Here is a 25,738-nt window from a genome sequence, read left to right as displayed (position 1 = left end):
ACTCTACTACCGTGCCCAGTTTGTTTTAGACCGGATGAATTTGGTTGAGTTAAGGATACAGAATCCTTAATTTTTCAGGAAAAAAATCAATGAAGGGAGAAAATAAGCAATAGACCATAAAAGGGATGAATAGATTAGTGTAATGTGTAAGATCAAAATTACTTAATTTTTAAATTAACTTTTGTAAAGGACATATCCGGTTGCAATAATGTGAACAGACTTTGGGGGGAGGTGGCTGAAATTCAGCTCAAATGTAGACGAGTGTATTTAGATTGTATATTTCAAAAACAAATTGTCCTATATTAGATGAAATACAGTAAAAAAAAAAAAAAAAAGCACGAAATATTAGCGTTAATGTCAAGGGAAAATCAATGAAAAATAATTACTCCACAATTTCAAGAACCAAGAAAGAGAGATGGCTGAAATTCAACTCAAATGTAGAAGAGATTATGTAGATTCTACATAAAAGAAAAGAAATTGCCCTAAAATGGATGGAACATAGGAAAAAAAATTCACGGAACATGAACATTAAAGTCAATGGAAAATCCATGTAAAAGCTGAAGTCCACATACCTCAAAGATTATAATAAGGAGATGACTAATTGAAAGCTTGTTGCGAAGACACAATGAAAAGCTTAAAAACTGTGTATAGCACGTCAGGTAAATATGGATAGAACATTGTCAAAAGTCAGGTTGTTCCAGTAAGATGAATATTAATGATAGAGTATATGCATCTTATTCGAATTACCCAGAGCGCGCCACACGGAGGCTGCATGCTTGATATATCTCACATCTGGATTTAAAATCTTCAGACATTTAGGACGCAACGTGACTTTTGACCTGATCACGTGACATAGTTTGGTTCTTATGGCAAATCGGATAGGTCCTTACTACTTCGAGTAAATTTGCAAACAAAATCAGAGATAAAATTATTTACTTCTGAAAAACTTCTAACAAGTTTTTTTCTTTTCTTTTTATTTTGTTTGTTTTATTTTTTACTTTATTTATTTATTTTATTAATATTATTATTATTTTAGAAAAATCTCCGAAACAGATTATCTCACAGGTAGCTGGCGAGAGTATTGGTTAAAGTACTTTTCTAGCAGCAAAAATTATGGATAATATTTAATTATATAGTAAAAAATATTGTAATTATATGTAACATATAATAATTTTGATTTTCTTTTATATTTTGCTTATTGTTAAAGCCTGTCTCCTAAAACTGAGGACTGAATACAACCTGGAATCTACCAACATTTCGAGGACGTATAACTCGAAATTCGGAAGCAATTAAATTTCAGAAAAAAAATATTCCTATGATTGATAACAAATTTGTGAGCAATGGAATTACGTACTATCAGGTCTGACAACTTCTAATAACTGATAGTTTCTTGTTTGTGGCAAAATTATTAAAGCACAATTCTAAATCAATAACTAAAATGTGTTCAAAAATAGCAATAATTTAATTAGTAGTTATTTTATTTCTGTTATTTAGGTGGCAATGAAGACTTCATATCTGGTTCACCTCTGGTACATGGAGTCCTTAGTTCGATCCCAGCTCGCGCCAAATGAACTTTGTGGTGGACAAACATCGTGTGAGTGGATTTTCTCGGTGTTCTCCCGTTTCCTCCCACTGTATTCATTCCATCATTTCATTTATTTCTCATCATCACCGTCTCATTTAGCCTAACCAGCATAATCGTGGGACGTAAAACTTCAAGTGTTCATATCTATCACGTAGATACATTGTGAATCAACAATGCGTTAACATTGTATAAACTGATTATAAACATTGGAAAAGTTTACAAAAATGATAACGAAGACCGTGAATTTTGACATTTACTATTTCTTTGTAAAATCACACAACTATCCTAACAAATTAATATTTCTCAACAGAATGAGATCTTACTACACAGAAAATTAAACTTTAATTATGGGCATATGTACATCAACAATGTTTTCAACAGAATAGAATTACAAAAGCTGAAAAGAATTAAGAGGCATTTGCCGGGTACTGTATTTCAGATTTATCTGCATTATATATTTATTATTTTATAATTAAAGTATCAATACTTTCTGAATAAATTGAAGAAATTAGACCTTGTGTTCTCATTGGAACAGCCTCCTTTTATTTCAAAATTTATTAATTATACATTGTAGCTTTGGAAAATTCTAGATTACTAATAAAATTCCAACTGACAAAAGCAGTATATATATTTTAAGATTATATATTTGTGTTACAGTTTCGGCTACTGTAACACAAATATACAAATACATAGCCGAAACTGTAACACAAATATATAATCTTAAAATATATATACTGCTTTGGTCAGTTGGAGTTTTATTAATATTCAAAATTTATGTATTTCTATGATTTGCGTGTAGATGTAAGTATCTTGACGCAAAGCTGAATTTATTTATTTTTGAGTTGTACGTCTCACGATTCTGCACTTGGGGATAAAAGAGATGATCACAATAAATAATGATGATCTACTGAATAGTTGAAGGACAGAACAAAACATTCGTGTCTGAACGGTCTTGAAACAGACAGATCTTTCGAGCGCCGCTCTAATGCCTTAGAGTGATCAACCATGCGAGACAATTTTCTAAGCTGAAGTGTTTTAGCGACTATACAACTATATTCCATTAAAATAAATATGACATTTCTTTTGACTTTTTGATTTGATTGTACCAGACAATTTCTGTCATTACTAATTATAGATCCTTAACACTTCTCGTAACATCTGTTTTACGTCTCAGTTCCGAACCCAGTCTAACTTAACAAGAACTGAACGTATACAGTGTGGTTATAAGGTCTCAAACTACAGGTTATCGATCTCATGATTACAAGACCGAATTAGAGAAAATAGAATTTGTACAATTCATCATTTTCACTTGACCTCCATTTCATATTTTTTTTTTCTATATGGTGAGTTTTGAATAATACTTCTTCTAGCCTTTAAACTCCGTTCAACTTAATATAAATAAAATCTGATCAAAACACTTATTATTCCTAATCTCTGTTACCGCTTTGGCAATATACAGGGTATTACAAAAATTTGTCAGAATATTTTAAGAATAGATTCCACACATCAAAATAAGTAAAAAGTTCATATGGATCTGTGGTTGTAAGTGCATAGTTTCGTAGTTATGGAGTGCCCAAAACGTAAAAAAATGAACTTTAAAGGTTCATAGTTCCACTACTATAGGACCAATCGTAGTTGGGTCAACACATCACTGAGGAATTAGTGTGTGAACTATCCAAACTATCCATCTTTCAGAACCTCTGGCACTTGCACAATCATTTTTAGAGAGGCTGTTTGGGTCTACTTAATCACTTTCCACTTACCTCTCTAAAAATTGGTGTGCAAGTACTGGAACATTCTTAAACATTGACATTTGGTTAGTTTACATATCAGTTCCTCAGTGATGTCTTGACCCGACTACAATAGGTCCCATAGTAGTAGAACTATAAACTTTTAAAGTTCACTTATTTTACGTTTCTGGTACCCTATAACTCCGAAACTATCCACTTTTAAGCACAGATCCATATGAACTTTTTTTTTTTTTTTTTTTAATTTTGTTGTGAGGAATGTGTTCCCAAAATATTGTGATACATTTTCGTAACATTTTGTATAAATGCCTTTATCAATGTGTATAATAATGTGACTACAAATTACAAACTTAATTATGTAACTAAATTCTGAAAGGATTCGCATACAATTTTAAATTCTAAATTTGGTGACTCTATGTAAACTAAAGTTGTTTGGATATTTTTCAACAGAATTCTTATGAGCTGTTATTCTGTTTGTAGTGTGTCTCAGGAACGTTGTGGAGAAGATTTATTCATTGACACGTACATATGTGTCTTATATTTCGTTGCATATACAAATATAAATTATCGTAAAACACGTATATTATGTATGAGCACTTTTGCGAATTGATTAGTTTTGAATTAAATTTGAGTATTATTCTTCATGCATTTTTTGCACAGATAGATTATTCTATCATAAATCAAAGATATTATCATGAACGCATTTCATTCTATCATGAACGCATTTCATTCTATGATGAACGCATTGTATTATCATTCTGTAATTTCCTCAATAACAATGTTAACCAGTAAACATTGTTGCATTGTAACTTGGAGTGTCAGATCACAAAATTCAAATAAGTTATTTTCTTAATATTTCAAATTTTATTATATATATATTGTGTAAACTGATTTAGTTTTTCTTCATTTCATTGCTATTCATTACGAGGGTACATCGTATTGCTAGTGCCACTACCCTCTTTGTCTTACCTGCTTTAAAACACAATCAAAGAATTTAGATATAATGAGAATTTCAGAGTCGTTTTAAGATACAACAAAGTCCCCTCAAAAGATATTTTCCGGAGACGCTTGAATTCGAATTTTCCCAAAGAAATAAACTAAGTACATCGTTTTCCTATACCCAAAAACTGCTCTTCAACAAATTCCATGAGTCATTAGAGCCGTTTCTGAGTTTTTGTCTTTTACACAATATATTTAAGTAAGCAAGAATTGCTCATATTACATAAGAATACATAATACACTCCCACATCACGTAAGTACATCGAAAGTAATCCTCAAAAAATATTTTATACACTGAGACGATCTTGCTTACACTCAAACGTCTCCACACTGATACATCTTTACACCGAAACGTCCTATACCGAAACTCCGTACCCGAAATATCCTATACTGAATCGTCCTACACCGAACCGTCCTAGACCCGAATTGTTTAGGTCAGACTTTATTTCTGTTTAAGTATTTTAAAATATGAGGTATAGACTTACAAACCCGGGATCTTGATTAGCTTCCGGAAGGGTAACCAAATGGCTATTAGGATGGCGCAGGGAAACAGGAAATTTTGAATCTAGAATTAGAAAAATTGTACATCCGGCATTTGTTTGGGACCGATAAGACAACATTGAGAAGACTTTATGTCATTTAGTAATAATGGCCATTTAGTAATAATGAAGTATTGAAGTTGTGCGGAACGTGTGTTTGCTGTGAAAGCATTTGATAAGAACGGTAACATTCTATTTACTCCAAGTTCCCCTGAAATCAGTGTGTGCAATTTCTCTCTGTGACGAATCTGTGGGGACACTTCGAAAGCAAAGAGTATAGTACACAACCTGGAAACATCGTTGAACTGAAACTGAAGGTTAAAGAAGGACTCACTGACTTTCCCGACTTTCCTTATACTGAGTATTCTAGCGAATTTCCAAAACATACTTGTATTCATTTATAAATGTGTATATGTTGATATGGAAAATAGTCCGTATCGTATGATATTTTTCTTTATGGTCGGACCTCAGCATTTAACTTGTTAAGTTTTGTGGCCAGACATGTATAAACACGTTTTCCTAGACAGTTCGAATATAGTTCGTAAAGAAGCCACTAATAGTGAATGTATTCTCGTTTATAAAGAAGTAATTTTGTGCAAAATAAAAAAAAAAAAAAAAAAGATAAATACAGAAAATCTTGGGAAAATACATCAGTTTAAATATATTTTGTCTTGAGTATTATTATTGAACATTTAGTGAGTAAACTACGTTTTAACTAGTACCAGAAATTATAATGAACTTAGGGCTAATATATATATATATATATATATATATATATATATATATATATATATATGTTATAGTATCATAATGTGTATGCCGAGATAGGGCACATCTTTCCTATGTCGTCTTCAAGAAATAAAGTGACATGTAAGTGAGATAGCTAATGTCATTTCTTAATGGCATACTCTCTACATGCATCTGAATCATTAAATGTATTCTTTCCTGTGTTGATTAGTGCATTTTACGGCTATTAAAATTTACCTGCGCCACTCTGTATCCCTCTCTCTCTCTCTCTCTCTCTCTGCCTCCCAATATATATATATATAGGGTGTTCATGAACTAGACCGACAAACTGTAAGAGGCGATTCCTCACATCAAAATAAGAGAAAAAGTTCATATGGACCTATGGCGAAAAGTGCATAGTTTCAGAGAGAGGGCTGTCCAAAGTCGCGAAAAAGCCAAATTTCAACAGGCCCTATTTCGAATTCCAGAAACTGTGGATGGTGGTTCTTATCAGCGTAAAGGAGGTTACGCATACACAATCTAAAAGTGCATATTTTGTCAATTTTCAATAGGTGTACAGGGTGTTCCCTACAGAGTGCAATTCTCAGATATGCTCTCAATAGAGTTTTCAGATATACCCTGATTTCAAAGAGGGTCCAAAGTAGACAGGAGGTAAGCCTTGACAACAATAGATATCCAATACTTCGTAGAAAAGTCGGAAGTGTTAGAAACCGGCAGCTCCATGTTTCTTTGTGTCCGGAATAACATGTGATGCGATGTATTTCGTCACGGTATATTTCACGTTTTCTTCATTTATATGTCTGAAAGAAAACATTACAGCATGCGTTTTCCCGAGCACGAGAGGCCGTGCTTCTGACGATCCTTAACACTTACGACATCGCACCAAAGGATTCTGTGTTCGCTACTATAAAGCTTATCGTTTGCCTACTTTGGACCAATCATAAAGTCAGAGCATATCTCAAAATTCGGTTGATGGCATGTCTGGGAATTTCACTTTGCACGGAATACTCTGTACACCCATTGAACATTAATGAAGTATACATTTTTGGATTTTGTATGCTTGTCTTCCTTTACGTCGATAAGGACCACCATCCACAGTTTCTCGAATTCGAAATACGGCCTCTTCAAATTTGGCTTTTTCGCGACTTTGGACAGCCCTAGCTCTGAAATTAAGCACTTTTCCCCACAAATCCATATGAAGTTTTTCTCTTATTTTGATGTAAGGAATCACCTCTTACAGTTTGTCGGTATAGTTCATTAACATCCTGTATATATGCATATAATTATTTCTTTTATATTTTGTATGTAAAAACTTTTTGTATCCTATTTGTTTTCAAATATATCGTAGTTTTATTTTTCTTCATTGTTTTGAAACTTCATATGCTCCTCATATTTAATGTGCTTGTTCGCTTTTACCATTACTTCGGTACTTTTTATGATTACTTTTTGTTCTTGTTCTTGCTTTCTTTATCTTAATGACAAGAGTCACATGTTAGAACACTCTTGCTTGAATCTCGCCTGGTTAAACAAAAAGTTTTGAGTTCTAATTATAAATCCTTACATGTTGAGCTAAATTCAAATAAACGATTGAAAAGTGAGTTGAGGATGTTTTCCTCTAAAGTAATGTGAGTAACGTGCTGTTCATTAATTCTCTCATGGACGCCGCAGAAACTCAGTTGTAGAACGCTCACCTATGGTGCGTGACTTCCCTGGTTCGATCCCAGCTCGTGCTAAGTGGACTTTGTGGTGAGCAAACACCACGTGCGTGGATTTTCTCGGGGTTGGCCTGTTTCCTCTCACTTCCTTCATTCCATTAGCGTAGTCGCTAGCTCTCTCGCCTTCGGTGCGAGCGATCCCGGGTTCGATTTCCGGTGGGGACACTTGGTTGAAAAAGTGTAAAAAACTTTTCCAGGCCAGCCATCCTAAGTGAGGTTTCCCTGGGTTTTCCTCACTCACACCAGACAAATGCCGGGATGGTACCTAACTTATAGGTCCCAGGCCGCTTCCTTCCTTCCCCAACCTTTCTTCCTTCCATTTCCCCGGATAGTGTGCTCGTCCAGGAACGTCATTCCTTGAAACATGACGGACTAAATGGCCTTAGATGCCAAAAGCTCAGAAATCTAAATCCTCAATCTTATGGTGCGTAGCTTCTCTAGTTCGATTCTAGCTCTCGCTAAGTGTACTTTGTGTTGAACAAAAGCCATGTGCGTGGATTTTCTTGGGGTTCTCCCGTTTCCTTTCACTTCCTTCGTTCCATTATTTCATTCAATATCATCACCATTATTTCTCTCATCCTCGGTGCATAATCGTGAGACGTTAAAGTGAAGAAAATTATAATAACAAATTCTCGCATTTACTCCTGACTTTACGAGCACTCTGTGTTTAATTGTGCATTTTACATTAAGAATAATTGATTCGGAGAATATTGATAATCCTGAGATACTATTTAGTTATCAGGAGAGAAATAAATAAATAACATTTCCTTACTTCTTCAGGTGACTGAGAAGAAATACTATCGTGTCTTTGTTCTCTTGTGGCATTTCCTCAAAAATTTCCATCATTGTTGAATGATCAGGCTTCTGTGGGTTGTAAATACTATATAAGCGAGCAGTTGTTTCAAATGGAAACAAAGCCTCTGGTAATTCCATTAAATAATGCTTCAGTATGCCACACACAAGATAGATATCTACGCCCTTAAAGAAACAGCCTTCTGTAACCAATAAATGATAATATTAGTGTAACAATTATATAAACTTACACAGTATTAATTGAATCTACAACTAAGAAAATTGTTTAGAGCAGATGAACATACCAGTAATGAAGTAGAGTAAAGTTAAAGTAATTCAAAACATTGTTACCTAATTAATTAATTTTTCCGGTTTATATACAGGGTGGCCCTAAAGTAGGTATACACCACAGCATTGATCTAGTATAACATTTTAGTTTATGTGTTTGCTTCGGCAGTTCCGAGCTTACGATATATGTAAAAAGACATTAAGAGTAAATAATAAAGAAACTAAGTCTGTCTGATGGATAACAATAAGAAATGACATAAAATGCAATGAGCTGATTAGTAAGGAACTGTATACCTACTTTTCGGCCACCTTGCATAAACCTGCGAATAGTACGTTCATCATTAACACAACACAGTTAAAGAAAGTATACTATACGTAAACATGATATAATAGAAGTAAACGACTTTTGCATATAACAAACACATGTGAGAGGAAAACTAATGACTTTGTGTGTGTGTGTGTGTGTGTGTGTGTGTGTGGAGGGGGGGAGTGTGATAACATGCCATTCTACAAATTGTGTAAGATAGTATCTGGTTTTGAATCTGTTCATATGGAGCTTTTTATTAAGTGCTGAAGCCGTAATGCCATCGAGAAGCGGGAAATTCTGATTATGCAGGCCACGAAGTGATCCTATATATACATATATATTTTTTTTTAGAAACACACAGTAACTTAATTTCACACAAGTGTCAATTTATTAACTCATATTGTTGTCAAGTGATGTCTGGATCAAGTTTATTTTTTCTATTTTTTAAAAAAATGTAAACCGAACACTGCTTACCTATCGCCATTTCAGTAAAAAAATAGAGGACATAGCGAAAAAACATTTCTAGATCAATGTTATGAAATAATTATGCACATATGCCATTTATGAACTCCTTACCCCAGATCTTGAAGAGGAACGTTGTATAACATTCTTACAGAATTTGGAGTACCGAAAAATCTAGTTAGATTAATTAAGATATGTTTAAATGAATCTTGAAGTAAAGTTCGAGTAGGAAAATTCTTGTCCATAAACTTTCAAGCCGAGAATGACCTGAAACAAGGAGATGCGTTGTTGCTATTATTATTCAACTTTGTCCTGGAATACGCTCTAAGGAAAATCAAAGATAGCAACCAGGGCCTATAGTTGAATGGTATTCACCAGGTTATGGCATATGCTGATGATGTAAATTTAATAGGGATGATAGGAGAACAATAGAAAGAAATGCAGATATCTTATTAAACGCTTGCAGGGACATGGGTTAGAAGTAAATGAAGAAAAAACTAAATACATGGAAGTTCGTCGGTATCGTAATACTCCAAATTGTAGATGCGTTAATACATAAAATAATACTTTCAATAAAGTAGATACTTTCAAATATCTACGGTCAATATTACCAGACCAAAACTATGTTCATGAAGAAATTAAATATCGACTAAAAGTAGAAAAATTTTATATTATTCAGTTCATTTCTTTTTCGTCGCGAATTCTGTCGAGGAATTTGACATTTAAAATATAGAAAACGATAATCATGCCTGTTGCTCTGTGTGGTTGCGAAACATGGTCGCTTACTTTGAGGGAAGACGTAGACTGAAAGTATTTGAGAGCAACATTCTGGTACGAATATTTGGATCCCAGAAAAACGGGAACGAGGAATGGTGGAAACTTCATAACGAGGAACTACATACATACTGTTTGCCAAACATTGTTAGGGTTATTAAGGCTAGGAGACTCAGATGGGTAGGCCATGTAGCTCGAATGTAATAAAGTAGGAACGCTTTCAGAGTTTCAACTGGAAATTCAATAGGAAAATGAACATTAGGAAGACCTAGGTGCAGATAGAAGGACAATATTAAGAAGGATCTCGCAGAAATAGGAATACAAAGTAGAAACTGGATCTAGCTGGTTAAGGACAGAGCTTTTTTGAACCCGTTCCATAGACCATAGAGAGGTAGTTAGTTATTTTATTTACCGCAAATCTTGAAACAACAGAAGGATAGAAAAGGGAATACTGCTAAAGTCCCGTGATTACTCTAGTTATCTCATTTCCGAAAAGTAAACTGAACTTTTGCATTTTTTAAGTCCATTGAGGCGCTTTATTTCCATATGCTATAAAATGCTGAAATGCACATAGTCTCTTTACTATAAATTCTACGGTCAAATGTCCAGCAATATGGCGCTCTAGTCCATAGAGGATTGGTACGCATTTTTGAGAACCAGAGAGAAAAGTCGAGTTTTCGAGAGAAGATTTATCATAGTTCTGTGGGATTAAGAAAGAACCCTTCTAGCATGAAGGAAAAATTTTATTATGTTGATTTCTTGGTTAAAAAAAAAAATTTCTGCAGTAAATTATGATGATAGATGCATCGCAAAATGTGGTACCATTTTATATTGGCATCGCAATTCTATGATTTTGTGTAGCAAAGTGCAATGCCATACCCCTAAAAAAAGAAACAAAAAAAAAAAAAATGGTGGTATATTTCAGGTCATATACTTAAAGACATTTTAAGAATCACATGTAGTAGAATTGTTAAGAATCTGCACCTTCTTGGTTTCATAACCTAATGACTAACATAAAAGAACCATTTTCTTTTTATTGTTCAAACTAGTTAAGTATACAATTTGGCGGAATTTTCTTTTTTCAGTATTTTAATGACTACCGCTCTGTATAGATTAATTATTAATTTAATAATTAAGATAAAAATATCAAATACCACGAGTTTTCTATTCACATAAAAGGTGTAATGGTTTATATTTCGCCAACTTTGACTGTTGAGGATGATTCAAGAGGATTATTAGAGGATGATTCAAATTAACAAAGAATTGGTTGCTTGCCAATAAATTCTCCCGTGGGAAAACTAAATATTCTCCAAACGTATCGGAGCAATAAGCTAGTTCCGTCTTCAGTAGTAAGGTAACTAGGATGAAAATGGATGAGAGAAATATGGTATGGGAAAAGGAATATGTACCCTCAAATATAACGTGAGAGATGGATGCTAAAAACAACAAGCAGAGCCGAGTGGACGAAAGACAGAACAAACTGAGTTGAAAGAAGCACAGTGTCTATGCTACGTTACTATTGCCAGATCCAAAATATACATCCAAGCTAAGTAGCCAGGTTTTATCAATATTGCCAAAATCCATATTTAAGATTGGTTTATACTTATCAATAAAGAATGTTTCTTTAATTTCCCGTTTTTTTCCCTAAATCTTCACGTTAACCTATTTTATATTGAACCTGTTTTATGTTGTTTTAGGTGAAGTGACAATCCCGACATACCCTCTTCTTTTGACTTTTTGATTGTCTAATGTGTTCTTTAATTCGGGTGCCAATATTACGTTTGGTTTGACTTACATATGAAGCGTCACATTCACACTGAGCTCAGTAAATACCTGACCTTTTTAGTGGATCAACAATGTTACTTTTAAAGCCGATGAGATGCTTTTCTAAACTTTTCGGGGGCATACTGGAAGCAGACATGTTATGTTTTCCAAGAATACGTTGAATTTTTGTCCATAATTGTGGAAAGTAACGAACTCCTATCCAAGTTCTTGTTTCTTTGGGTATAGCTGTTTTAGGGACTTCCCCCGATCTACATGTTTGATTACACCATTTTGTAAACCATGTCTCACGTTATATTTGGTGGTATGTATTTCTTTTAGCGTACCATGATTCTTTCATTCATTTTTACCCTTGTTACCTTACGACTGAAGAGGGAACTATCTTGTTGTCACGATACGTTTGGAGAGTATTTAGTTTTCCCATGGGAGAACATATTGGTAAGTAACCAATTTTTCGTTAGAAGAAAGAATTAAATTTTTCCTGGCGACATGATTTTGGTAAGTTTTCTCAGTCTATCACCTACATGAGGGTATTGACATTCAACGTTTCGAATACAGACATCGCATTCATATTCAGCATTACAGTCCCTGAAGATGAATGTGATGTCTGCATTCGAAACGTTGGATGTCACCTCGCTAATAGCAAGAGAAGACTTACTAAAATTTTTGTTAATTCATTAAATTTTTGTTTATTTTACCTTTTCTTTTGCTACTTTCCTTCTGAATATGGTACTCCTGACGATGATAAGACTTTAAATTTGCAAAAAAGGATAGTTTAATTGTATATTTTGTATTAAAAAAAAAATAATCCTGAAAAACTTTACTTCATTTTAAAAGTTAGGATTCTATAAACAATTATCAAAGATTTTGATAAATAATAACAGTTATTATACCTATAAATACTAAAGTTAATTTGATTTACATCAAGTTTATGCACAATATAAGTTTAATTTTACAAATTAATTGAAGAGCGTTTTTTCAAAGCTCGATAGGGCAGAAAACATCCTTCATTTTTTTTTTTTTTTTTTTTTTTTTTACAGGTATTGCATTTTTGCTATTATTGTACATAACCTTTATCGAGTTATGACAAAACGCTTATGATTTAGTATGCTATACACACGGCACATATCTAGATTTGCCAATTTTTCCAATTTTGATTTTACAGCTCGATTGTTAGTATAAAAAGCATACCTATCCAATATATACACCTCTGTTTCCCAAAATTTGTGTTCTATCGAGTTTAAAAAAAAAAAAAAAAAAAAAAAAAACATTCTTCAACTTATCATATGAATTAAGAAACCAGAAAGTTCAATGCTGTAGAATGGAAAATACTTAAGTTGACTTCATCCTGCAAATTTTCGTCCTCAATGCAATGTATATTGATTTTTTTTTTTTTTTTTTTTTTGAACCAGTAAAAGAAATATTTCCTAATTTAATTTTATTGAAATAAAATTTAAAATTAAATTCAGATTAGAGAAATTAAGACAGAAATGTAGTTTTTGCGTAATTACACAAACAACCGACCACACTGAAAACTCAACAGTCTCCTCACAACCCTCTCCACTGGTCTAGACTGGTCTAGTAACTCACACGCGCATCTTTTGTGTACTGGTTCCTGGGTGAGATTCCCGGTGAAGAGTATTGCAACTTGAACTCATTACGTTGTTCGTATTTCACCTCAAGTTATAGGTGCATGTATCATAACCTCGGTGCTGAAAGGGACACTAAATTCCAACCCACTTAATAACAAATAATTTTGCATGGCAACTTCTACCAAAGGGCGGATCCAAGGGGCTATATCCCCTCTTTGATGCTGATATACACTGAAAAAATGGGCTTCAATCCTGCTTTACACTGGATAAAACGGCAAACTATGGTTTAGCCCCTCCCTTGATCATATCCTGGATCCGCCGCTGTATATATATATATATATATATATATATATATATACAGAGTGGCCCAAAAGTAGGTATACATTTTCATGTTGATCGGTCCACGGCATTTTATATAATTTATTTATTGTTATACATGCAAGTTTAGTTTATTATTTGTTTCTAATTTCTTTTCACTCATACATTGAACTTGGAATAGACTGAATAAAATAAACTTTATCTTACAAGGGAACTTTTTCTTGTGTCACACGAAATGTGGAACGAGACTATGGTCAATCGATTTGCGTTAGTGAACACGAAAATTCATAGGCGGGAAAAACCGTCAATCGCAATCGTTCAGTACCTATGGGGGTAAGAGTAGGGGCACTGCCAACACAACACGTTGTGGATAATGAGACAAAATATGGAGCGAGTTTGATGAAAATAGGCGTAGAAGCACAACATATACTACAATGTGACATTATATTCGACAATACGCTAACAAATGAGGGCAGAGGCGTAGCACATAACGACAGAGGAGGGGGCGGGTAAGCGCAAGTAAAATGGTCATATAATTGAGGAAAACGGAGAAGCAAGACGTCAGGGGAATGGTACAGAAATAATACATGGTCAAGTAATTAATCACAAACTAAGACAGCCTGTAGACGACAGCGTGAAGCAGAAATGGAAGAAAGAGAGCCATGGAGGGGATTGTCCGTAGGGTCCGGACCCCCTCCCCTCGTAATGTCCGATATGTATAGACTGTTGTATACATGTAGGCATTCATTTTCATATGTTTGTCGCAAGTGATACTGTCTGTATATCTCCTCAACATTGCTAGGATCCTCCCTCCCCCCTGAAGTCCTGACTTGCTACGTGTCTGGTTGGAAGTATACTTTGAACATGAATAAGAATGATCGAGAAGTGTGACTAAAAATATAGGGTACAAAGAAACGTAGTGCAACATAAAGGACTACCCACGATAGATGATTGTGGAGAAGTATCAGAGAGACCTTCATCCAGCAGTGGATCGATAATGGATGATGATGATAATGATAGTGATAACATAAGACAACAATATACGCTATGTGTGAATGCACTGCAAAGCACCAAATGAGCACAATATACTGCTGATAATAACACAAGGGTGCAGATGTACATAGCTGTGATAACGTCTAATAAAAAAGTATGGCCTATAGGCTGATTATCGTTTGTGATTTATTATATTTGTATTACTTAATTGAATAGTGCTGGTGATTTGATGGTAGAGTGGCAGGAACAACGGACAGCATTTAAATGCTGACAGGGGGCAAGGCAGAGAAGGCCCAATACACCACTATACATTGAAAGATCTGTTCAGGAAGGTGGGGGTCCATTGCCCCCTTGCATTTCTACTCTCCGCCCATGTACTTGACCATATCCATGATATATTACTATGCTATTCCCGTCAAGACCAGCTCATATGTGTTCATACCTTCTATGGAACTTTTCTCCTACGCTATACTCCACGATTACGCACCCTCCTCCTCTGTCTTTACGATCTACGCCTCTGCCCTCACTTTCAGAGTATTCTCGAATGTAACGTCACATTGTAGTATATGTTTAACTGCGCTTCTATGCATATTTTCATCGAACTCACGCCATATTTCGTCTCATTATCCACAACGTATCGTGTTGGCAGTGCCACTACTCCCCTCATAAGTACGGAACCGCTGCGATAGAGGGCTTTTCCCGCCTATGGATTTTCGTGTTCACTAACACAAATCGATTGATCATGGTCTCGTTCCACATTTCGTGTGACACCAGAGCAAGCTCCCTTGTTAGTAAACTAAAATGTCATACTTGATCAATACAGAGCTGTATACCTACTTTTGGCCACTATATATATATATATATCTATATCTATCTATCTATCTATCTATCTATCTATCTATCTATCTATCTATCTATCTATATGTGTGTGTGTGTGTGTGTGTGTGTGCTTGTGTGTGTAGGTACGCTCCCTATTTTCTTCTCAACTTTGTATTTACTTTAAATCCTAAGTTTTTTTTTTTCCTGGTAAAGGCTGATAGATACAGACTTAAAAGTAGTTTCAGTTACAGTGAGATCCCTGTTAATGTCAAAGAAAGCAAACGACGATTATTCCACATGTAAATCTAGATAGCACAGGTGTTCAACATAGTTATATTCATGAACAAAAGACTCTCAAGATTTTCAGTATTTCTTTCTTTAAAATTATGAAAAAAAAAAAAAATCTCAATTACCTGTTTCACAGATCCTTCTCAAGTAAGGATTATTAACATGAGAACCAGAAAGCCTGTAAATCCCTTCAACGTCTAATCCACGTGTTTCAATTTCATTAATGCAACACCTTATTAAATACGGAATTGGTGGATTCCAACCTCTGTAAGTAGAAGTATGGAAGTCACTGCATATTTAAAGCTAGATTGTAATTACCTCTTTATAAAACTGATTAACTCTTGATGGATTGATAAAATTATCTTGGAAAACTGATTAACTCTTGATGGATTGATAAAATTATCTTGGAAAAGTTGCATGGAAAGGATAAGTGGTCTGCTCGTCCAGTCTAACTGAAGTTTTCTAATCCTTTTGTCATTTATACAAAGGAGTCGTAATGTTGGCAAACTTGCTGCGATAAAACTTACATTGAATCAACCATAAGTATGGAAGTCACTGCATATTTAAAGCTAGATTGTAATTATCTCTTTATAAAACTAATATGATCTAAAACGAAAGGTAGTAAAACTGATTAACTCTTGATGGATTGATAAAATTATCTTGAAAAAGTTGCATGGAAAGGATGTGGTCTGCTCGTCCAGTCTAACTGAAGTTTTCTAAGCCTTTCGTCATTTATACAAAGGAGTCGTAATGTTGACAAAGTTGCTACGATAAAACTTACATTGTATCAACTATAAGTAAATTAACAAATAAAATAGGAAATACACAATCTTCTGAGAAATAACTAAATTGCTTCTAAGACTGAATGATACGAGGAATTTTTATCTTTCTTCAAGTAGCAGAGAGATCAGAATAAGTAATACACAAGCAATAGGACAGAACAATTATAATATTAGTTCTTTATGCAAATTAATTGTTCAGGAACAACTAAGAGCACTATGAATATGCACTATATTGTTACTTCATTATTTTACTGCTTTAACAAGATAAAATTGCTGATTGATTGTCCAAACTTACCTACACTGTTGCAGTAAATCTTGTCCAAACACAGGAAATGCTAAGCTGCCATCCCTAATGGCAATTTCTATTTGTAGCTCACAATCTCCTAGAGTCATTTGAATGCATCTGTCAACATATTTCTTGCTGAGCTGAAAATCAAAGTGTTATGTTAATTTAGTATCTTAAACGTTTGTCGTGAAATTGTTTCAAAAAATATTGCTGTGGAAAGATGTGCATTTCCCTATTGCTAAAATATTTTACCCAAATAATTTTTACTCTTCATTTCTCACTTTCTTTTATTTTTCTATCGCTTCAATCAAGTTCCTTGCATCGATTTAAAGATCATTATAAATAGAACAGAGCTCCCTCATGGGTAAGCGGTTAGGGTACGCGCCTTTAGCGTGGGAGATCCGGGTTTGATTCCCGGAGGGAGCTCATGTTGTTCGAATCCCACGTTAGGCTGTAGGTCTACGTCTCATATGACCTGGGTGGTGAAAGAGACAATCAACTTCAAAATCACATCACAAATGGAACAACTGAGCACAAGGACATTACATCGGTGCAATTTGTACTATTTCTAAAGTTGGTAGAGAGAGAAATTTAACTAAACTAACCTTAGAAGGCTTTCGATGCGATTTCAAGGAAATTAAACCTAAACGCTATCATTTTATAATTCGTTTTTCTGTTTTTGCATGATGAGAAATTTGTGTGATGCCCAATGCGTATGTTCAAATACGGAGTTTTAGCTAGCTTAGCAAAAACGCTGGTTTAGAAAAAAAAATCATTTAAGACCATTTTTTTGAAAAAGTCCAAGAAGTGTCTGTAATTTTGTGAAGAACTCTGAAAACCTTATCTACACTTTGTTTTAATAAAATAATGGACTATAAATTCAAATTGTGAATCAGTTAGGAATGATTGAGGAACTAACTAACTCTATGGCCTATGGAACCCGGACGTTCAATGTCGCGTTCACAAAAGCTCTCCACTGACTTCTACCCTTAGCCAACTGGATAGAATTTCTGCTTTGTATTCGTGTGATTGGGGGAGCAGCAATATTAAGTTATTGTAATTTATGAAAGTATAAGATGGGCATAAAGCGACCCGTACACAGTCAAAGAAAGCTTGAAAAGGACAACTCAAGACGTTCAAAAGTACTTGTTCAAGACACTTGAACAAGAGTTTCGAGTGAATTTGAAACCCTTTGTACACAAATCGTGATTTATATATTTGTGGATAGATGACAGTCCAAAACAAGTGATCGAAAATATATGAACAGGTGAAAACGAAATTGCATATTAATTTAGTTCAGACGCCAGTAAATATTATGGTCCTTGCACGTCGAATGTAGGTTACGTTAGCTTACATTAAGAAGAGTACAGTACTGCTTATGTATAGAATTGTCCATTGCACTACATTTTTTCTTATTTTATTCTTCATATGGCGTACAGATACCAAAAATAAATAAACAAATAAAATAAACAGTTAAAAATTGACGAACCGTTTCTAAAATTTGTGGATCGATAATACACAAAAAATAAATAAATAAAGTAAAAAGATAACAAATAAAAAATAAAAATAAATAAAAGTTCTTTGCATCGGGCTCGAGGGAATGGATTCGGTGTATTTTGTTACTCAGAATCCAAATTTCGAAACCCCAGGATGATCGACCGTGTCAATTTTTTTATGGGCAAAAAACTTCGGGGTTTTTAGATAGGAAGGATACACGTAGCTCAGCCATACAAAAAAGAAGTTCTGTGCGGCGTACCCCAGAGTATGGATTCGATGTATTTTGTTGCAGAGAATCCAGATTTCGAAACCCCAGAATGATCGACCGTGTCAATTTTTTTTATGGGCAAAAAACTTCTGGGTTTTTAGATAGGGAGGATACACGTAGCTCAGCCATACAAAAAAAGTTCAGTGCATCGGACCCCAGGGTATGGATACGATGTATTTTGTTGCAGAGAATCCAAATTTCGAAACCCCAGGACGATCCACAGTGTCAATTTCTTTTATGGGCAGAAAACTTCGGGGGTTTTAGATAGGGAGGATACACGTAGCTCAGCCATACAAAAAGAAGTTCTGTGTGGCGTGCCCCAGAGTGTGGATTCCATGTATTTTGTTGCAGAGAATCCAAATTTCGAAACTCCAGGATGATCGGCCGTGTCAATTTTTTTATGGGAAAGAAACTTCGGGGTTTTTAGATAGGGAGGATACACGTAGCTCAGCCATACAAAAAAGAAGTTCTGTGCGGCGTACCCCAGAGTATGGATTCGATGTATTTTGTTGCAGAGAATCGAAGTTTCGAAACCCCAGGACGATCGATCGTGCCAATTTACAAAATACATTGGATCCATACCCTGCGATCCGATACAAAGAACTTTTACTTTTTTATGTGTGGTTATGTAATCAATACTACAAGGTAATGAATGATTTCTGATGTTCTTTATGCAATGGCTGTTTTAAAGAAGAGACTATTTCTTTGCCACCCTTTTGTAAAATTTAACTTGGCATTGATCATCGAAAAAAATAAAAAGTGTGACAACGCAGGAAACCTAGCAAAGAACATGATAGCAATGACAATATTACTTTTTTTGTACCTACTGGACTTACCGCCTATATATATGCATTAGACTTTCTTTACAAACCTAGTAAATATTCCTGTACAGTAAATTCTCAAGTTACTATTTGCGCCTATCATTGCCTTCATAATTTTAGAAATAACTATGGGTGAACATACAAGCATCGCAAGTACGTTACATCAGCAAGATTATTAGCAAAGTCTTCCAGTGCGGACGTTCATTTTTGCTTATGATTGGCTATTAAACGCTCTTGAATTGGGTTGTTTTGGACAGGACCGAAAGAAAATCTCTTGAACAAAACTATTGAATTCAAGGCAAAAATGACGTAATGCTGACGTCATTTTTATCAAATAGTCTTGAATTCTTTAAGCTTTCTTTGATTGTTTACAAACCTCTTAAGTTCTTTGACACTAGCTATTATTCAATTTTTAATTCAGTAGAGTAACAGTAGCTGATGGACGCGAACAATACATTATGGTGTTGAATAATAGGTGGCTAAAGGTGGTTCGTGAATGATACGTTGCAAGAAATGATTGTGTAAATAATATGAACTTTGTTACATTTGTTATTAACTTTGATGTTATCTTGTTACATTTTAATATGAGTTGTCAGATGAGGGGCCATTGACTGGCCATCGTTCTCCCCGACCTCAGTCCAGTGGACTTTTCTCTCCAGAGAACAATGAAATTTTTCTTTTTCTGAAAAGATATGATTCTAGAGCATTTCTGAAGGTCATATTGCTTCTGAATTTGATTATCAGCCAATATTATTAGTGACATAACATGTTCTTCTGTGCGTAAAAGATGTAATTTTTACATTGAAAATCATAAAGAAGACTTTGAACAGCTGATTTAGTTGATATAACAATGCTGATATGATAGTATGCTTACGGGGGTTGGCGAGAAACTTTGCAGGAAATTACACTGTCCTTAAATAAAAAAGAAAAGAACAACTGGAGACAGTTTTATTGGACTGTGTATTAAGTTCTGTGCTACAAATTATACTGGTATTCGCTGCCCATATTGGGTAGAATTATAATAAATCCATCTTGTATCATCCATATTAATCTATATTTTATAGTACTATAGTACGCAGGCAGATTAGAAAGTAATGAGACTGATTTTTTTTTCAGGTAAGATGTGAACCAGAGACCAACAACTGTTATCTTACTATGTAACATGGTGTTCAATCCATGTGCTGTAAAATATTCAAATTTGTGTCTCTTGTTACAGGTGACGATCAACGTTAAAAGTCAAGTGTAGTTGGAAATTGCCTACAAGAGTATAAGGTACTGTGAAATGAAGTCCAATTTAGAAGAATATTCAAATTTGTGTCTCTTGTTACAGGTGACGATCAACGTTAAAAGTCCAATTTAGAAGAATATTCAAATTTGTGTCTCTTGTTACAGGTGACGATCAACGTTAAAAGTCAAGTGTAGTTGGAAATTACCTACAAGAGTATAAGGTGCTATGAAATGAAATCCAATTTAGAAGGATATTATGGTGACAAGTTTTATGTTCATTGGAATAAATCTGTTACTAACACCTACAAACTTTTTCAGGAAGCTTATGGAGAGAACTATATGTCATATACTGCAGCATTTTGGTGGCATAATTCATTGTTGAAGGGGAGAGAAGATGCAGGTGGCCACAGAAGACCGGAAGGCCCAACAACATGAACAACGTGAACAACATGGTAAACACCTTTCGCAAATGGACTGAATCACGTATTTACTGCATGGAAGAAGCGGTGGAAAAATGTATGGTGAAAGAACGAGATTACTTTCAAAATGACTATGTAGATATTTCAGAATAGTTACATAGTTCACTGAGAAAGAATTCTCATTACGTTTTATCTGCCCTTGTATCAATACCTAACAATATAATGTAATGATACAACTTTTAATATTAATTTGATATTTTTGTAGTTGATAAATAATGCATTTCAAGTGCATATTTGTCAAATGACTAAGGCTCATTTTGTACTTTGGACACTCCAGTGCAAACAACGTTTCTTTTTACCATCTCAACACTCAAGTGAGTAAACTTTTAAATAATTTTGCTATAGAGTTTTCAAAATTAACAGTTTCCATAGTGCTTGCAATTCAAGATATCTAGGAAAGATGATCCCTTGACTAGAGAATATCTAATCCCAATCTCGGTTACAGAATTTACCATGAAACTTCTGGTAGTGACGATGTTAGAGATGTATCACTTTTCTCTTTTATAAATTTAACCGCAGTGAGCTTTCCGCTTCTCCCACATTTATCAACGCAGTAGTAATTCTTTTCTATCTACATAATGGATTTATCACTAAAGAAAAACAGTTATATACATGTCTCACTTCTTATAATGTGCTATAGCTGTTTGCCAACCTACGCCGCAAACTTGTCATAGAAATATGGGCATACAATTACTTAAAAAAAAAACAACCACCATTGTTCTAATATGCAGTACCCGTACTTAATGGGATTATCTTTTCTAAACCTTATCAGTTAATACCTATAATATATATATAAATCAGAAATCCACGAAAATTGTTTCTGCAGAATACTAGTATGTACGAAACAATGGATAAATACAAAATATTATTGAAGGTCAATATTCAATTTATTTGAAAATCCTTTATCTCCTTAATATTAGCTGGGATCGCGGTGGCTCAGTGATAGAGCTTTCACCTCTGGTGTATGGGGTCCGAGGTTTAATCTCAGCTCGCGCCAAGTGAGCTTTGTGGTGAATAAACACCGTGTACGTGGATTTCCATGGGGTTCTCCCTTTTTTCCTCCTATTTTCTTCATTCCACCGTTTCTTCATTTTTCATCACTGTCTCCTTCAGCCTACCCGGCATAACGTAGGACGTAAAATTCAAAGATTTCAATTCATTTCCTTAACATTAGTCATAAAATGGTGCAATAATTGTATTTTATTTATTTATGAAGCTTGAATTAATCAAATACATTATACTAATTATTTTTCGAGAGTATTTTTTTAAACAAACTTTTTATTTTTTTTAAGTGAATGCAAAAAATAAATTATTTGAGAAGTATTGAATATATTTCTTACCCTGATGATACCAGAATAAAGCACACCCTTTCTCAAGGAGATCAGCTTAACTTTTAGATACTGAGAATAAATTAAGTCTAGTGTATACCATTCTGTAGGCTGAGGTTCTGTGTTTAAATTAACTTTAACTTGATCTAACAAGTGGCCATTGCTTTCAACTATAAAGCACACACAGATATCTGAAAGTAAAATAAAAACCACATTATGTACAAACTGCAGGATTTTCCAATCAAATATACATATAATTTAGAAAGTTTAAACTCAGAAATTACTCAATAAAACTAAAATCTAATTTGAAAAAAAAAAAAGTCAGGTGTAGTATCTAGATGAAGACGAATGTAAAAACACAATTGTAATGATACCAAGGAAATTCTGGTTATCTAAAACAGTCAAGTTGGTTGTTGTTGATCTTCGAAATTATGAAGTTAATGAAAGATAAGGTTTGAATTAAGCTTTCTAAAGAACTTGAAATCAATAGAAAAATACCTTTCTTAGAATTGGGAAACATAAATTTGAGGTACGACAAAATACACTGTAAATTAAAAAAAAAAAAAAAAGTTGAGAATGCTCCAAGAGCTTTGCCAGAACGAAGTTAAAAGAATTATTGTTTTTATTAACTATTATAGGCTTTATACCAATTGTTCTATGTACTTTATTATTATATTCATTAAACAATTCTTGTAACATGTTTATCCACTTATAATTTCCTTGAATACTAAATTTTTTCCACGTTTTGTTTAAGTGTTCTGTTAAAACGTTCTACGATATGTTGTTTTACGAAGACACATGTTCAAAATGGAGGGCTCAAAATTGAAAAATTCGCAAAATATCATATCGCTATGAATTACGGTTCTCGAGATGTGGCTCCTTAAATCTCCTGAAATCCGAACTTTTTTGGCCAATATCTGGGGAACGGTGGCCAATTAGCCAGTGGCCACCAGTTCATATCAGTACCAAAATGTTTACCATCTTCTTAAGTATTGATCAACACTAATATGATTTCTCTATGACTTACGGTCCCCGAGATGTGGCTCTTTAAATTTCCAGAAATTGGAACCTTTTTGGCCAATATCTTGGCAACGGTAAGACTGAAGCTAAATATTCCATCACTTCTTTAAGATAGTTTTTGATGCTTTGTCGAATGGAGGGTTCAAATTGAAAAATTCGCAAATAACACACACACACACACACAGACGTAGAGAATTCAGTAACTAACTTCTTAAATTCTTTGAAAATCTGTGAACCCATTAAAATCTTAACTTGACAAATAAGGGACTAATTAGAAGTTCTAACTTTTTAAATGCCTTTTTAAAAATGATAGCTTAATTTTTGAATGATTTTTTCGAAATATAAAATTTAATTTTTTGAAACTATATCATGTAACATTGATTGTTACGTTGTTTTAAGTGATATGAATCAATGTAGAAACGAAATAATTTTCTGGGCACGATGTCTAGCATTTTTATTAGTCGGCAAAATGAAACTTTTTTCGCTCCCACTAACGAAAATAGGTGATTCCTATAGGTTTTGAGCTCCTGAGTTCGAATCTGTAACCCGTTTTTCTCCAGGATGTACCAGTTTTCAGGGAGGAGGGTTTCAATATCCGCCCAAAGATGCTATTCTCCACCCATAATAATTTGCACGTTATAATTTAAATATCAATATAAATTATCCAGATAAAATTGCATAAAAAGTTAAAGTTTAACACTTACGTGTCACTTGGTTTTCCTACTTCTCTTGTAATTACTACAGGGTGTCTCGCGTGTCACATTCCAACAGAAGTCTGCCAACATATTCACACTCCATTTACCACTGTAGCGCCTCTCCATGGTAGCTATTTGCTGGTGAAACCTTTCCCCTTATTCGTCAGAGACTTCCCCCAATCTGTACATTTCAGGGAAGAAGTCCAGGTGGCAATGCAGGAAGTGTAACTTTAGGGGCATATTACATCCCATGTTACGAAATGAAGTAATTAACCTGCCCACAATGTCTTTGTAATCAGGTGACTTATGATTCCCTAGAAAGCTACTGCACGCTTCTCGAAAGGCCTCCCAAGCCTCACTTTCCACTTCATTAAACTTAGAAAAAATGTAGTATCCTTAAAAACGTCTCTGATGTGAGGTCCCGTAAAAACACCTTCTTTCACCTTGGCCTCGCTGAGTCTTGGGAATAGTTTTCTGAGATGGTTAAATGCTTCACCATCCCGGTTCAGAGCCTTGACGAAGACCTTCATGAGCCCTAATTTGATATGAAGGGGTGGTAAGAATATTTTTCTCCGGATTCACAAGACGTTCATTAGCCACGTTCATCTCCTCTGGGACCAGTTGCTTCCTTGGCGGCCATTTTGTGATGGTGTACTGATCTTTGGCTCGACTATCCCAATGACACAAGAAGCAGCAGTGCTTTGTGTAACCTCCTTGTAAACCGGTGAGGATGGCAATAACCTTAAGGTCAGCGCATACAGACCATTGGAACTGTTCGTGCTTTATTTTCTGCAATAGGTTTCGCATATTCTCGTATGTTTCTTTCATATGTACAGCATGAGCAACAGGGATGGCTGGCTTTTCATTGCCATTGTGTAGTAATACTGCCTTGAGACTTATCCTAGAGGAATCTACGAATAGCCTCCAATCTTAAGTGTTGTAGTTCAACTTCAGTTGTCCCATAAGCGATGGAATGTCACTGCAATACACCAAATCACCATCCTTCGTAAAATTAGGAACTAGGCTCACCTCTCTTTTCCTATACATCGATATATTCACATCTTGGTTTAGTAGATTCCATTGTTGAATTCGTGATGCAAGCAACAGGACCTTAGACTTGGGAAGGTTTAAGTCTCTGATCAGATCATTCAGCTCTTCCTGACATATCCCATGTAGTTCATTAGTATCAGGCACTGGAGCGTAATTGGGATCTGACTGTGTACTCAAAGATTGTGCAACATCCTCACAAGCAGCAGGTTCTTCATCGGATGAAACACTGCACAGGGTGTATGAGTCTGGTGGTACGGGTACAGGCAGACAAATATCATGTTTCACAGGTCTCCTCGCGGAATCCAAGTTAGGATACTGTATTTTATGCTTCATGTTTTTTGAGAAACATTTTATATTAGTCAGGCAGAAGTAACAGTCTGAAACATGATCACGGGGCTCGTGCCAAACCATAGGTACGGCGAACGGCATCGATTTATGTGTACCTTTCAACCATCCTGTGAGAGTACGCGCACACGAGTTACAACTTTGTTTCGGAGCCCAAACGCGATCCTAGTCCCCGATTTTACACCCGAAGTA

The 25,738-nt window shown here is 34.7% G+C and overlaps 1 protein-coding gene across 1 annotated transcript in view; it reads right to left on the bottom strand.

Annotated features, from left to right (window-relative positions):
• The window catches only part of LOC145674378 (uncharacterized), a 305,117-nt gene that overhangs the window by 3,580 nt on the left and 275,799 nt on the right, over nucleotides 1–25,738 (bottom strand). The window contains exons 11-14 of the mRNA XM_081744352.1: nucleotides 22,449–22,627; nucleotides 16,826–16,956; nucleotides 15,874–16,013; nucleotides 8,106–8,328 (exon numbers count right to left, since the gene is read on the bottom strand). Coding sequence (XP_081600478.1) covers nucleotides 8,106–8,328; nucleotides 15,874–16,013; nucleotides 16,826–16,956; nucleotides 22,449–22,627 — 673 coding nt within the window. The remainder of the gene's footprint in view (nucleotides 1–8,105; nucleotides 8,329–15,873; nucleotides 16,014–16,825; nucleotides 16,957–22,448; nucleotides 22,628–25,738) is intronic.

The sequence above is a fragment of the Thermobia domestica genome, chromosome 17 (genome assembly GCF_964235325.1).
Source record: "Thermobia domestica chromosome 17, izTheDome1.hap1.1, whole genome shotgun sequence".
In the NCBI taxonomy this organism is placed as follows: domain Eukaryota; kingdom Metazoa; phylum Arthropoda; class Insecta; order Zygentoma; family Lepismatidae; genus Thermobia; species Thermobia domestica.
Note: the sequence above shows the minus strand (reverse complement) of the source record. Positions and strands in the feature narration are given on the sequence as shown.